General features: G+C 38.9%; 1 protein-coding gene across 2 annotated transcripts in view; it reads right to left on the bottom strand.

The window, feature by feature from the left end:
* The window catches only part of prrc2a (proline-rich coiled-coil 2A), a 69,876-nt gene that overhangs the window by 36,913 nt on the left and 16,246 nt on the right, over nt 1-16,717 (bottom strand). For both annotated transcript variants that reach the window (XM_034160949.1, XM_034160948.1), the window contains exon 2: nt 11,503-11,654. In XM_034160949.1, coding sequence (XP_034016840.1) covers nt 11,503-11,617 — 115 coding nt within the window. In that variant the 5' untranslated portion in view covers nt 11,618-11,654. The remainder of the gene's footprint in view (nt 1-11,502; nt 11,655-16,717) is intronic.

The following is a 16,717-nucleotide window of genomic DNA, read 5'->3' as shown; positions in this document are numbered from 1 at the left end:
GGCGAATTGTCATTGTCCATTGTCAGAGTCTGACAATGGACAAAATACAGCGAGCAGCTCCCCTGCACAGGTACGCGATGAAGAAGCTAACGCCGACTCACATGTGGCTAGCTTAGCAAAAGTTTTGAAAGAGATACAGAACTTTCGTAAAGACGTGAGACAGCAACTGGACGAAATCAAATCTGAACTCACCAACGTCAGTGCTAAAATAGCGGAGGTGGAGATGCGAACTGAAAATGTGGAAGACCGTGTTCAAAATATTGAGCAAATTCTAAACAAGGTGATAAAGGTGATGAATCAGCAAGAAGATAAATTGCTCGAACACGAAGGAAGATCCCGACGGGAGAATATTCGGCTGTATAATGTACCCGAGGGACCGTCGATGGTGTAGTATGTTGAGAAGATATTACGAGAGACCCTGGAGGCCCCCGCCACCATGGAGGTTGGCATTGAGAGAGCCCACTGGGCGCTTGCCCCGAGACCCTCTGGAGATATGGACAAACCGCGGTCAATAATAATAAAGTTTCTCCGCGACACAACTAAAAAAGACATTCTGCGGAGGGCATGGGGCAAAAAGAAGGTGTTTTTGAATGGGAGACAGATATATTTTGATCAGGATTACGCCCCAGCAGTTCTGCAGAAGTGTAAAGATTACTCCGAGGCAAAGCGAGTATTAAACCAGAAAAATATCCGCTTCCAGACCCCGTTTACTGCTAAACTATGAGTATTCTATGAGGACGAGGCGAGACTGTACCAGACAGTGGTGGAAGCGACCAAAGACATGAAGGACAGAGGACTGCCCGTCTCTGTGGTCACACCGAGAGAGAGCCTGGCCGAGCAGCTGTCCCGCACTGCGTGGGACACGGTAGGAGGTCACGGACAGAGGGAGACAGGGGAGGAGTGAGAGAAAAATATCAGAGAGAAACTGCATGCCTTCAGGAGATAAGTCCCACCCTCATAAGAGAAAAAAAAAAATCATAAACTCTGATTTAAATGGGTGGAAAATTATAAGTTCTGAATAAGTGGGAGAGCTGGACAGAATCAGATTTAGACTGTATCAAGTTAAACTTGCTAAATTGCATGGATCAGTGTGAACTGTATTATTGGTACATCTATCCTTCTCCCTCATCCAAATGAGAATACGAGTATATACACAAGGGAGGAATATAATGTTCCATTTCCAGATGATGGACAGAGACTGCTTTGGGGGCCCTCACCCTACAGGTAGCAGAGGATTTCCCCCACAGCTAAATGTTCTCTTTAGCTTAGTTCAGGGTCATTTCCAAGAGACCCCAACCTTGGAGCCACACTTGTTTTATTTTATTTTCATGTGTGTTTTTTTTGTTCGGGAATGTTCAGGGAGTAGACTTGTTAGTTTTTGTTTTGATAATATCAACGTTACATAGGCAGATTGATTCATATGACTACTGGCACAGTGAAATTCATCTCATATAATGTCAATGGGCTGTTGAATCCAATCAAACGCAGTAAAATTCTGTCAAAAATGAAGAAGGAACAAGCCCATGTAGTATACCTACAGGAAACTCAAATGACAATGAACATAGAAAACTTACACGCATGGGTTTCACAAATTTATTTTTTTCATCTTACAAAACAGGACACAGAAGAGGAGTTGCTATCCTTATTTCTAACAGGCTAAATTTTGAAAAGATTTTTGAAATGAGAGACAAAGAGGGAAGATTTATTTTGGTAAAAGGAAAGATAGAGGGTAACTTGGTCACTTTATTAAATATATACGCAACACCTGGAACTGATATTAGCTTCTTTCAAAAAATTACTGATATTATGGTAACGGAAACGAAAGGAATTCTGATCTGCGGGGGAGATTTAAATATACACTTACAACCCCAGTTAGATAGTTCTAATAAAAAACACCTTGTAGGAAAGTCCCTTCATAAAAAAATAAAGGCACTATTCGAGGATGTTGGACTAATAGATATATGGAGAACTTCTTCCCCATTAGAAGAGACTATACACACTATTCTGCCCCACACGCCTCATATACAAGAATCGATTATTTTCTAACATTTGGAAAAGATAAAGATAAGATAAAAGATTGTGGAATTGGGACAATAGATCTAAGTGACCATGCACCTATTTACTTAAATGTTGATTTTAGCCTGCAGGTAAAGAATACTACATGGAAATTAAATTCAAGTTTATTAAACGATTCTCAATTTAAGGAAAAAATCAAAAAGGAAATCAGCCTATATTTAGAATACAATGATAATGGTGAGGTCTCACCCCCCATCCTGTGGGACACTCTAAAGGCTGTATTAAGAGGGAACATTATTGCATTCTCATAATAATAGAAGAAAATGATGAATCAAAAAAATGAAGAATTGCAAAATAAATTAATGGAACTGGAGAGAAAACACAAATTAAATTTGGAGCAAAATTTATTAGAGGATATTAAAAAAATTAGGAATGAAATTAATAACCTAGCCACACAAAAAATTAAAAAGAAACTAATGTTTTTAAAACAGAGACATTATGAAAGTGGATCTAAATCTATGAAGATACTAGCCTGGAAATTGAAGAAAAAAAATGGCAGAAAATACAATTTGGGATCCAAGAACAAGCAAAATAAAAAATAAATTAAGTGATATTCAGAAATCATTTGAAGTATTTTATAAAACTTTATATTCTAAGGTACCAGGAGATAATTTAGATCAAATTGACGCTTATCTAAATTCTTTAGAGCTGCCCACATTAAATGGGTAACAAAATGAAATAATGATTGCTGATATAACAGAAGGGGAATTAATAAATGCAATTACTAGACTCAAATTAAATAAATCACCAGGATCAGATGGCTATACAGCTGAGTGGTATAAGAAATTTAGAGATGAATTAACACCTATTATACTTCCCACACTGAATTGGGTTTTAAAAAAGGCACAAACACCGCCCAGTTGGAAGGAGGCGATCATATCGGCTATACCAAAAGAAAGCAAAGATAAAATGGAGTGTGGATACTATCGACCAATATCTGTTCTTAACGTAGACTACCGATTAATCACCTCGATTATGGCCAGACGAATAGAGAAGTTCCTACCTACAGTAATACATAATGACCAGACAGGTTTTATACAACAACGCCAAACACAAGATAATATACGAAAGACATTACACATCACAGATCATATACAAAAAAATAAGACTAAGGCAACCAAAATATGCTTTACCTGAACTGATGAAATCATTTGAGCAATATGGCAAATTATCAGGATATAAAGTTAATATGGGTAAGACTCAATTGCTTGCACATCATTATAACCCACCAGATGTAATCAAGAATGAATACCCATTGATATGGCAAACAAAATCCATCAGATATTTAGGCATAAACATCCCACAAGATTTATCAAAATTATAAAAAAAAAAAAAAAAAAATCAATTTTATTTATATAGTGCCAAATCACAACAAACAGTTGCCCCAAGGCGCTTTATATTGTAAGGCAAAGCCATACAATAATTACGGAAAAACCCCAACGGTCAAAACGACCCCCGTGAGCAAGCACTTGGTGACAGTGAGAAGGAAAAACTCCCTTTTAACAAGAAGAATTTGAATGCAATTATGTTCCTTTATACAAAAAAATTAAGGAAGATATAACGAGGTGGAGCCTAACCCCTTTTCTCAATCTTTCTTCAAGAATTGAATCTATTAAAATGAATATTTTACCTCAATTTTTATATTTATTCCACACCCTACCAATAGAAATCAATCAATGCCATTTTAATGAATGGGATAAAATGTTATCAAGATATATATGGCGAGGCAAGAGACCTAGGGTACGTCTCAAAACTCTACAGCTGATATATATGGCGAGGCAAGAGACCTAGGGTACGTCTCAAAACTCTACAGCTGACCAAGGAGAGGGGAGGATGGGCACTACATTCTTTCAGAGATTATTTTCTTGCAACACATATAAGAACAATTATATGCTGGTGCAGTCCCATATATATAATCCTCAATGGAAAAGTATAGAAGAGAAAATATGTTCCATTCCCATACAGGCAATTATAGCTGACAATCTACAAAATTACATAAAAGTATTGACAATCCATGGGTGAAATGTACTCTTAAAATGTGGAAAGCTATCATAAAAGAACATAAGTTAGAAGGGGATATAATGATTCTTAAATGGTGTGCATATGACTCAGACTTCATGCCAAATAGATTGGATACCAGGTTTAAGGACTGGACATTTAAGGGTTTGACTGCTTTATGTAAATTACTAAAAGGGGAACAATGCTTAGTTTTGATACAATTAAAGAAAGATACCTTTTAGAAAAACAGGATTTCTACCGCTATCTGCAGATATGACACTATATTAATATGAAAATAAAAAATGTCTCAGAAACAAAGGTGAGTTTTATAGAAATGTTTAGGAAAGCATATAACTCTGATATCAATGGTAGAATTATATCATGTACATACAAAGGCTTATTCAATCTTAAAAAACAGTCAACTACATACATTAAAGAAAAATGGGAGCAAAAAGGAGGAATAAGTATATCTGAAGAGGAATGGACAACAATGTGGAGATATAATTGGAAATGTACTAGTTCACAGATTTGGAGGGAATTCAGCTGGAAAAATCTGATAAGATATTTTATTACACCCGTTCAGAAATCTCAGTATGATCGAACTTCCCCTATATGTTGGAGAAACTGTGGTAATCAACATGCAAACCACCACCACATCTTTTGGGACTGCCCGGTTATCAAGGACTTCTGGAGAGAAATACACATGGCTCTACAAGACATTTTTAAAAGATGTAATGCCTCTCGAGATGAAGATTATATATTTTGGAAATTTACCTCAGAAATTGTTAAAAAAAGACAAATATTTATTAAAAATTTTGTTGGTCGCAGCTAAAAAGGCATTAACCAGGAAATGGTTATTACAGGAAAGGCCAACTTTAACTGAATGGATTAACATTACAATGGACATTTACAATATGGATAAGATAACAGCGTGTATCAACTACAAATTGGAACAGTTTACCTCATACTGGAGAAAATGGATCCACTATGTAACATCTCATAGGCCTGATTTTGTTTTCTCAGATAATTAGTAAAGTTATAACAGCAATCTACTCCCTAATTGTTTCGGTTCTGTTTGGGTTGTTTTTTTGTTGTTGTTGTTTTTTCTCTAATATTGCTTTACAGCATTTTGTGTCGAGGTATGTGTGCTTTTAAAATGAATGTACATTGATGCTGATAGTATGAGGATGATAAACACAGTGGTTACAGTATGTTATGTATATATTTGACATGAAATGCTAAAAAAAATAAATTACAAGAAAAGAAAAAAATTAGGGTGTAACATAGTCAAATGTTCTATCAAACAACAAAGTTTGGCGATGATTGGATCCGGATTCCGGATCTGGTGATCCAGAATATGCAAAAATATAGGGAAAATAGAAAATGTTTCAGTGTGGGGTGACAAATGAAGCTAGAGATGCACAACTAACACAAAATTGTAGCTGAATCTGTACTGATTCAGTAAAGTGTCATCAGATTTGATGTAGCTTCAAATGTTATGGAGCTAGATCCAGAAGAAAACCGCCATTACAGAAAAATCGTTTTTATACAATAACTTTTGAACTAACAAAGACATAAAAGTGATTCCAAGTTCTAGTGGTATGTTTTCATGGTCAAGGATGTCAAATATGAGGTCTGTGATAAAAGTAACGGACCTTATTATTTTTTTCAAAAACCATATGGATTTGAATCACGTGTGATTACATCAGACATGCTTGAACCCTCGTGGGCATGCAAGAGTTTTTTCACGCCTAACGGTTACGTCATTCGCCTGTGGGCAGTCTTTGAGTGAGGAGTGGCCCACCCTCTCATCATTTTTTTCATTGTTTAGGAATGGCTCAGAGACTGCTGCTTTGTTTGATCAAAATTTTTTCAAAACTGTAAGGCACAACTGAGTGGACACCATTCGATAAATTCAGCTGGTTTTCGGTAAAAATTTTAACGGCTGATGAGAGATTTTGGTCTGGTAGTGTCGCTGTAAAGACGGCCCACGGCGCCTGACGGCGATCTGCGCTTCGAGGCGGCAGCGTCTCGCCGTTTCAAGTTGAAAACTTCCACATTTCAGACTCTGTTGACCCAGGAAGTCATCGGAGAACAGAGAACTTGCAGAAGAAGTCGGCATGAGGAGTTTATTCGGACATTCCATTGTTAAAGGAGATTTTGTAATGAAAGAACGTGCGGGCAGAGTCGCATGTCGGGCCGGACCCGACCGCGGGGGGTCGCGACAGGAAAACACCTCCGTTGGAAACCTTAACGGGCAAGTTGGAACATGCCCAAGCTGCTAAACAATTTCTCAGTTACTCACTTGTTGAAAGCCATCAAAAGCAGCCTGAATTTTACAAATGGTTTTCAACACGGAGGTGTTTTTCCTGTCGCGTCGCACACAGATTCGCCGAGTCGTCACGGAAACGACTCGGCGAATTTGCGCGCACGTCTTTCATTAAAAAATGTCCTTAAACAGTGGAATGTCCGCATAAAGTCCTCATGCCGGCCTCTTCTGAATTTTCTCTGTTCTCTCACGACGTCCTGGGTGAATTAAGCCTTAAATTAGGATGTTTTCAGGTCGAAACAGGCCGACAACGGCGCCTGGAAACGCTGCACGACGTCCCGCTCCGTGGGAAGTCCTTACAGCGACAGAAACACCCCATAATCTCTCATCAGCCGTTAAACTTTTCACCGAAAACCAGCTTAATTTCTCCAATAGTGTCCACTCGGATATTCCTCACAGGTCCAGAAAAAATGTTGATAAAGCAACGCGTGCCGTCCACAGCGGCTATTCAGACAAAGAGATTCCGATGGGCGGGGTGGAGCACTCCTCACTCAAGGCCTGCCCACAGGCGAATGACCGACACGCGTGAAAAAACTCACGCATGCGCACGAGGGTTCAAGCATGTCTGATGTAAAAACATATGAATCAAATCCATTTATTTTTTGAAAAAAATAAAAAGGACCGCTTTTTTCATCACAGACCTCATATAAAGGAAGGAAAAGTGTATGTATCATAGTTTTGGTTCTAACACTGAATTGTTGAATAGATCACTGTGCCAAGGAGGGAATCTCTTTAGGGTCAGTCACCCTATGGCCTTGTTTAGAGAAGTATTTCATAAATGTTAAAAATTTCATATATCTGCAGTTTAGTTGGATAATAAATTGAATTTTGTCTCATTTGTTTTTGTCTATAAGCACATGCAATATCAATATCAGTGCTCAGATGACAGTAGCTTCTGGGAAAGGTGCAAGTTGCAATAAACTGTGATGCCAAGCGCTAAGGATACATGCTATCCAGTCACAGCAGATGAAACTTTTTTACTACTGAGCAAACATCGTTAGACTTTTTTAGGTTCAATGATTCCACGGCATGTAGATGTTATGGCGTCAGTGACCCCATGGCCTTGGTGGAGGTTTGCACTCTCTGAGTGCTTCTAGTTTAACCCAATGACATTACATTAAACTGTCCACTTTGCCAAAAACGTATTTAAGATGCTGCAAGACCAGGAAGGTTAGAGGCTGTGTACTCTGACCATTCCAATAGGGAACCACAGTCTCATTTGAACCTCTATGTGATATTGCGGGATTTGACCACTTCCGGGAACACCCTGCACAAACATAGCATCACTTTTTTTTTTGAAAATTCTTTTTATTGTATTTTACTAATGTATGTCTCACTACTGGGTTATTACTGTATTCTTATGTTATTACTGTATGTTTCTATTTTATTCTGGGGGTCTTTTGTTCCAAATAAAAGCAGATATAAGCTTGTTAATTGAGGAAGAAAAAGATTTTGTTAGGAAAAGGGGGAAACATTGGAAAAGAAACAAAAAACGTGGCATAACATTCATTTTCACAACATTTATTCTGCCTCCTAAAGAAAGTGGTATCAGATTCCAGCGATCCAGGTCTTTTTTTAGGCTATTCAAAAGCGGAAGAGAGTTTGCTTGATACAGGTCTTTAAACCGCTGAGTCACCCATATACCTAAGTACTTAATTCTATACTGACTTATTCTGATTGGAAGAGAAAATGAGTGGAGCGGGGCCAGCTGACAAGTAGAACCAACTGGCATGAGTTTACTTTTCTGCAAGTTTATTTTATAACCTGAAATTTTTCCATACGATTTAAGCAGTTCTAATGCTTTTGGTAAAGTTACAGCTGGGTTGTTTAGATACAAAAGTATATCATCAGCATATAGCGATACTCTGTTTTCAATGCCACCTCTTACCACTCCTTTTACATCATTACTACCACGAAGAGCTATGGCCAGAGGTTCTATTGTTAAAGCAAAGAGAAGGGGGGGACAGAGGGCAGCCCTGTCTAGTGCCACGCTGGAGCTGAAAAAATTTGGAGATATTATTATTGGTGCAAACTGCTGCCATAGGGAGTGAGTAAAGCATTTCAATCCAGTGGATAAACTTCTGTCCAAAGCCAAAGCGACCCAAAGTGTAGAAAAGGTAGACATAGCATCACTTTTGACGGAAAAATGGTCAACTGTTTTGTTTTTGGCTGCAATCACCGAAGCAGTTGTGAAAAGCGCAGTTTTTTTTTTTGGTTCCAAGTGGAGAAGGGAAGACGAGGCAAATGGGAGACGTATCGGTAAGTTTTAATCTACACGCCTTGACTGAGTAGCTGCGGCCTCTCGCCTGCACAACTGCCTCAACATGTTTGTGCTCCGGGTCATAAACCACAACACTTGTCCGCTTTCCACCGCATCTTCACTTTTTCTTTGAATTTCCACTTTATTTGATGTATAATTTGCTCAAAAAATTACTAAAAACTACTAAAAACTTTGCCAAGAAAATACCATGTTTCTGATGGGGACAGATGAAGGCCTCCCTGGAAGTAGAATTATGCTCTTTCATTTAACCCCTTTGGTGCCCATCCTCAAATGAGACTGAAAAGAGCTCTGTCATTACTAGCACGTTCTTTCGGCTTCTTCCTTTTTCCTCGGGATTACCCCATCAAATCAGATATAACTGGCACGTTTGATGCCCTTCCTGATGCAACTCCACATTACATGGAGAATAGGCATGGATGGTCTTGAACCAGGAACCTTCTGCTCTGGAAACAAACGTACTAACCGCTTGGCCAGCACACTATCATTTCTGTCATACCTACTATGACTAATAACAATAATAATGAATTCAACTTAAAAATTATAGGTATATATGCAGCATGATTTTAATGCTCACAAGTCAGAAAAACCCTTCCAAATACAGTGACATAAGCCCTGTGACAGGCAAACTCTGTAGAATATCAATTCCTTATTTGTTTCTCAAGACTGAGACAAGCCATAGCAGTGAGCTGCCTCACTATGTAGAAGGGGAAATTGGGGTAGCTACATACCGTATTTCCTTGATTAAACACCCGGGCGTTTTTTTTAAACAGTGCTGAGACCCAGCGGCTAAACAAAGCAGGCCTTTATTCAAGGCCAGCGATTATTAACAAGCTTGCTCCCTACACTGTAATATGGTGTTAAGTTTCACATAAATCCCTGGGTGTGGCGAATCAAAGACAACCACTTTAGATCAGAGCCCTCTGTGTGGCTGTGAACCCTCTCCAAGCCCATCAAAATGACAGAAACCGCAAGGGCTGTTGTAGGTCACTTTTGTGGTTTCACTCCTTTCTCTCCCCTCATATTTTAAGAGTTTTTGCACTACACATACTGATTACATTTTGAGAACGGATCAAACAGAGGAAGCTTTGGAAGAAAAGTCCTCAAATATGACCGACTTTATAACACGGCGTCTAAAAAATACAAAGATGCTCAAATGACCTGCAATTCAGGGAGGGAAATTGTATGTACCATAATGCTGAGTTGGAGGTTAACGATTTTATAAATAAGTGGAGCTTGTTGAGGGACAAACTAGTCAACAAATAAACCGGGAACCACAGACTGTACAGGAACGTTGGTGGTGGAGGCAGAAACAATGTCCTCCCTTGTTCTTCACATCACGCCCCCTACTATTCTCTGTCACCGACCGAACCGTCCCCCCTAAAAATTGTTCCGCCCTGTTTTCACTGTGCATGCGTCATTTCGGACCACAGCAGCACGTCTGAGAATGACTTTCTACACCCAAAGCAATCAAAGGGAATATTACCATTAGATGACAAAGTAAAACCTCTTAAATCATTCTAAAGTCAGTTTTAAGCAGAAACTAGGCGATATTCGCCTGATTTTGCTGCTGACGCTCCGAAATGACAAAGGTGCTGCAGCACGTCAGACTCAAGACGTGCTGTTGTGGCACTCTGATCGCTTCCTCTGTCTTTTTATGAAATAATAATGATTTTATGTGGAAATGATTGTTGTACAAAAGCGTCTTCTCAATAACTCCTGTTTCATACCAGTTATGTCTCTGAAGGAAAAGTGTCATAAAAAAGAAAGAAAGAAAGAAAAAAAAAAAAAAGGAAAACTTTGTGATTGTTAATATGATGATTTACATGATGGATGTCAGACACTGAATTAAATCAGCTGCTATGCAGTGCATGAATCAGGGCTGCCAATTTGTGGCGAGTGAGCCACACTTGCCCCTACCTCCTTTTGTGTGTACATGGTTTACCATGATGTCTGCACTTAAACCCCGAAGAATAAAAAAATGACTGAAGAAAAAGATGACTGAGGTGATACTGACAAAAAATAAATCAATACACATTAAGTTGTGCTTATATCCAAATATGTTTGGACCCATTCAGTTGGCAGCAGAGAGGTTAGTGATGCCGAGATTGTGTGATTGTTGTCTTTGGGTATTGTTTATTATGAAAAAAGGAAAAAAAAAAAAGCATTTTTCTGTGAAACTTTTTTAACCATAAAAAACTATAGTAGGATTACATAAATCATGAGCACATCACCCATGTTCAGCTTTTAAGTTTCTGAGCGCCTCACATTTTTCCATGCAATGCACCTCATGATATGAGTTTATTTTGGGTGGTTTTTTTTTGTTTGTTTTTATAGAAACAGTGACATGCTTAGCTGACATAGTGAGGCTCAACTGGGATTTGTACCATCCTGTCCATGCAGACATCTTTCTAATGTTTCTTGAAGTGCAATAGCTGAGTGCAAGCCTTTCATCAGCAGACAGATGTGACTGCTAATAAATAAAGATTGTAAACATCTAAGGAAACTGAATAATTTGAACAATGTCAACAAAACTGAGATGGTAGACAGTTGAGGGATGTCACATACAATGCATTTCCTTTCCAGCATAGGAAACCTGCACCAGAGCATTGAGGAAAACCAACAGTGAGATAATCCATCAAAGTTGCAGGGCTTAGTGGCAAAAAGGAAACAGCAAAGCCAGGCACTTAAATGACAATCTTAATAACTGTGACTGGGCAGCTCAGATTTTTTTTTTTTTTTGCTATATTGCTGAAATTAGTACAATAGTCTGACATCCTTACATTAAGTAGTAAAAGAGAGCTTTATGTACATAACTCACCAACAGGCTTTTGTGTTTCAAGGCTCTTTCCTTTGTATGTATCAAACAGGTTGAGAGATGCATACTTGGTTTTTCCGTCCTTCCCCTTTGCAGTTTGCCCAGAGCGCTCTGACATTGCGCTGTCCGCTCATTGAGTACGGTGAGCCCTGAGACTAAAGGGGAGAAAGAGATATATGATAACAGGTATACTGTACACAGAAAGCCAGAGCGTGCATTCTAGGAAAAAAGCACAAACAAGAACCTCCTGCTTTACTTTCAAAATCAATATATCCAGCAGTATCAAATAGGGAATTTCCTTAGCTTGCAGTGTTAATTCTGTGATAAAGCATATCTGAGCTCTCAGAGAGTAATTCATAATAATGAGTATCACAATACTGAGATGCATTAGATAAGACTTTATTGATCTCACAGTGGAGAAATTCACAAAGATTATAATAATCTGCGATACATAAAACAATTTTTTTGCCATAAAGGTTAGCATTTAAATGCAGTAGCAGGAGCCTGAGTCGGCTACATTCTTTATGGTATTGTAGTTCATCTCACCAAAACATTTACAATGCATCCAGAAAGTATTCAGGGTGCTTCACTTTTTTCCAAATTTTGTGATGTTACAGTTGTATTCCAAAATTGAGTAAATGCATTTTCCCCTTTAACGTTCTACTCACAACACCCAATGACAACACAAAAAAGTTTTATTGAATTTGTTTTTGCAAATTTATTAAAATAAAAGAAAAAAAATACATTTCATCAGGGTCTGTGCAGTGGTTTGACATGGTCTTGCTAGCAGACAGACGGATTGATAAATGCAGATGATTTTATTATGACCTTGATGGATGTAATGAAGCTGACCACACAAAACATGATGTATGTTGGGGTCATACTGTCTGCAGTGAAACAGAAGTCAATGTAAATGTAAGGATCACTGCACTGCTTTTTTCAAGTTATTTGAAAGTTTGACCACATTACACCCATTTTGGCATCTCTTCACTGGCTTCCTGTCCCTGTGAGATCAGATTTTAAGGTTCTGTTGCTAACCAATAAAACTGTTCACGGACTAGCCCCTCAATACTTAGCTGACCGAATTAAACCCTACGTACCAGCCCGGGCTCTGTGTTCTCAGGGTACAGGACTACTTTGTGTCCCTAGGGTGAATAAAAAGTCTGCGGGTCACAGAGGTTTCTCTTATCGTGCCCCTGTTCTGTGGAATGATCTCCAGGCATCAATAAAACTGTCAGATTCTGTAGAGACTTTCAACTCCAGACTTAAGATGCACTTATTTTCCCTTTCGTATGGCTAGCATACTGGCATAGTATGGTACTATGCTTTTTACCCTTTTAAATTCATTATATTAGGAAATGGAGTGGGCCGTGGCCTCAACTTTATCTAAATTCTGGGTCTTTTAGTGAAGCTTAGGGCTAGCGGCTGGGGATCACCTTAGTATTTCTTCTGTTTTTCTTGTTGCTTAATGCTGACAAGTTATACTGTATTTGTTGTCTTTCGATGCCTGATTCTGTTTTTTCTATCTGTTTGAAGTGTGGCTCCATCCAGAGATGGGTGTGGTGTCTGTTTCTGTAACGCTCCTGTCCACCAGCAAAATTTCCTGTATATTCATTTTGTAAAATGTTTTGTCAAGTGTGTCGGTAGCATGGCCCAAGCAGAGGGTCACTTCTTCGAGTCTGGTCTGGTTGAGGTTTCTTCCTCAATATCATCAAAAGGAGTTTTTCCTTACCACTGTCACCTGTGTGCTTGCTCTTGGGGTTAGTAAGGATAGATCTTACTTGTGTGAAGCGCCTTAAGGCAACTTTGTTGTGATTTGGTGCTATATAAATGAAAATACATTGACAATGAATAAGAAATCACATGTACATAAGTAACCATTACATAAGTACATAAGTGACCATTAGAAAAAGTAAGCTTGTTTCTTATGGTCTCAGAGTCCTTCAGGTGCCTTTTGGCAAACTCCAGGTGGGCTGCCAGATGGTTGTCCTTTTGGAAGGTTCTCTTCTATCCACAGGGGAATGTTGGGGTTCTGACAGAGTGACCATTAGGTTTTTGGTCACCTCCCTGATTAAGGTCCTTCTCCCCCAATCACTCAATTTAGACGGGCAGCCAGCTCTAGGAAGAGTCCTGGTGGATCTGAACTTCTTCGATTTACAGATTATGGAGGCCACAGGTCTACAGACAATCCCTTTGACTTCACGCTTGGTTTGTGTTTTGACATGCACTGTCAACTGTGGTACCTTACATGTAGACAGGTGTGTGCCTTTCCAAATCATGTACAATCAGTTGAATTAACCCCAGGTGGACTCCAATTAAGATGTACTAACATCTCAAGAATGATCAGTGGAAACAGGATGCACATGGGCTCAATTTTGAGCTTCATGGCAAAGGCTGTGAATACTTATGTACATGAGATTTCTTAGATTTTTAATAAATTTGCAAAATTTAAAAAAAAGTCACATTGTCATTATGGGGCATTGTTTGTAGAATTTTGAGGCGGAAAAAAAAAGGAGTTTCATCCACTCTGGAATAAGGCTGTAACTTGGAAAAGGTGAAGCGCTGTGAACACTTTCCGGATGCACAGTATGCTTTCATCACAGTGCAACCAATGGCCCAGTCACATGGCACATGACGATTCCTGAACGAAGGGAAAACATAAAAAAACATTACAATTCGTTGAGAAAAGGTGGACGAAAGAGCTTTTATCACCGAACAGTCTGCGAAGCAAGAGCGCAAAAGGGACGAAAGAGGAACTTAACAAAATCGAAGCTCACGATCTCAACGAAACGCGCCTGGAGCCACTGCTGGAGCAGAGCGTGTCTGCTCCTGGAGAAACTGCAAACAGAATCTGTGGAGATGTCTATGGACCACCTGCTCTGGTTCCTTGTCCAGAACAAAAGAGGGATCATCTCCATCATCATCAGAATCCACACTGTCTGTCGACATGATGCGTGCTCCGTCGTGCTCAAAAAGTTCCTTGGTCACTGCTGTATCACAGTATTAAGACATATATATTGATTTATAGCAGAAAACTGTCAAAAGGGAGAATAAATATATTTATATTTATTCTCCCTTTTGACATGACAAGATGATTGAATATATCAGAGCAGTAAATTAATCAGTGCGTGTGAATGCGTGCATTGACTAGTGCGGTTATTTCCACCAGCTGATCACTGATCCACAACGTGAATTCTTCCTTCCAGAACAGCTCTTTATATCATCATTTTGATTCATCTGCCTGTTGCCACATTTACAGAAGGCCTGGATTATCATTCCTACACTCATATTGTTATATTTAATACAAAATAATAAGCGCACGCAGGAGCTCCTGCTGCCGCTGATGCTGCATTCAAGTACCGTCGGAAATTACACAACTTTTTCGATGTTTCAAATTCAACAGTTGCTTGTGGCAAAATAATTAATTATATCCACACAAAAGATTAATTCTGGCCTATGTAATGTGCCTGAGCCCATTGAAGCTGCCCCCCACACAGATAAAAAAAATCCAAGCAAGCAGGCCGAGTTTGCCCTGTAACTTCCGACGGTACATGAACACAGCAGCAGCCTCAGTGCTCACAAACCGGCTTCTGCACTGTGTGAAAACGTTCAGCTGCTCCAACGAAGTCAAATTAAACAATAACGTTACAAAAACTACACAAACGATTAAAACACGTCAAGAACGACAGCAAAACAAACTGAGGTTTTCGTTGCCCTTTGTTCAAATTTTTCAACAGTTTAAAAATCCTGACGAAGCGCCCGCTGCAGGAACAAAGCTGCGCCAAGGTTAAACGATGTCAACGACAGTCAACGAAAGTCCAGATTTCTTGTTTCCTCAGGGCTTCGTCACCCTTCGTTAAGTGCCGTGTGACTGGGCCACAACACAGCTTTGATATAAAACAGTCACATTCCAAATACTCCTGTGCATTCACACAAGAGAAAAGTTATCTGTGAATGTACTTGCTACGTGAAGATCATAGAATTTTCGGGGTCTGTTTTCAGATGGAACAATCATTTATTTACTGGCAGATCTGTTGAGTATCTATCGATGTTACATTATTGGAGATCCATTCCGAACGGCATGCAATTACTACTTCTTTTTTTTTTTTTGCACTTATCTGCAGATTTTGTCAGTCCTGATTCTCAGTGGAAACAGACCTATTAAAGTGTTTGAATAAACACCTCATCTCAGGAAACAGCAAAAGAAACAAAAAGCAGAGCTGAGGTTTCTATGGCAACACATTATAAATGTTATTCAGCCGTGCCTCAGTTTGAGACAGGGTTGACTCCATGGCAACTGCCAGGCTTTTTTTAGCTTAAACTTGTTTCACTGCACAAGGTGTGTGTGTGTGTGTGGTGGGGGGGAGCTTCTTTTAAGTGCTCCAAAACCATTAGCTAATCCTTTCAACTGCATTAAAGCTGAATTGACAAAAAATATATATAAATAAATAAACATACATTAAATCATTCACATCAACAAGACCAAGTTCAGAGTGTAGGCTATTCATTCTACAAAACTGAAACACTGATGTGTATAACAAGCTATCTCAATTTCTAAACTTAAAATCCGTAACAAATTAAGGATCGCCTGTCCCAAGGCGTTTCCAGCAATGAAACAGATCACCAGATTCTAGGTCCTGGCCAAAATAAGTGCCCATTCAGTGATAAACTTAAAAAATCTAGTAACATTCTGTAAATTCTACTTTGTGGAACTGACTGAATGAATTATTTTATGTGTATGGCACTGTGAAGCTGTGACTGCATACATTAAATGTTACAAATATGTTGAATGTTCCAAAGGATTCATGAATGGAAATATAATTAATACACTGATGATTCATGCTTGAATAAGAGTGATAAGATTCAAAGTACTGGAGAAGAAAAAGAGAGGACGATTTGAAGGAGGATCTGAGTAGAGGAGGCACATGACCAGACAATTAAATGCAGATGACAAACACTTCATATCGAAAAGAAAGGAATGCGAGAAATGCATCAGTGACTAGAGCCCGACCGATATGGATTTTTTGAGGCCGATGCCGTTAACGATATCTGGATGAAAAAACTGCAGATAATCGATAAATCGTTTGATTTGCCAATAGCCGATAAATCAGCCGATATTATTATTATTATTTTTTTAATGAATAAAATGTTCTTTTTTGGACCCTTAACAAAAAAGGTATGAGCTAAAAGCTGAAGCTTTGTCCTCATACTGATTAAT

Source organism: Thalassophryne amazonica, chromosome 20, assembly GCF_902500255.1.
Source record: "Thalassophryne amazonica chromosome 20, fThaAma1.1, whole genome shotgun sequence".
In the NCBI taxonomy this organism is placed as follows: Eukaryota; Metazoa; Chordata; class Actinopteri; order Batrachoidiformes; family Batrachoididae; genus Thalassophryne; species Thalassophryne amazonica.
The sequence above is the reverse complement of the archived record's forward strand: the minus strand, read 5'-3'. Positions and strand labels throughout refer to the sequence as shown.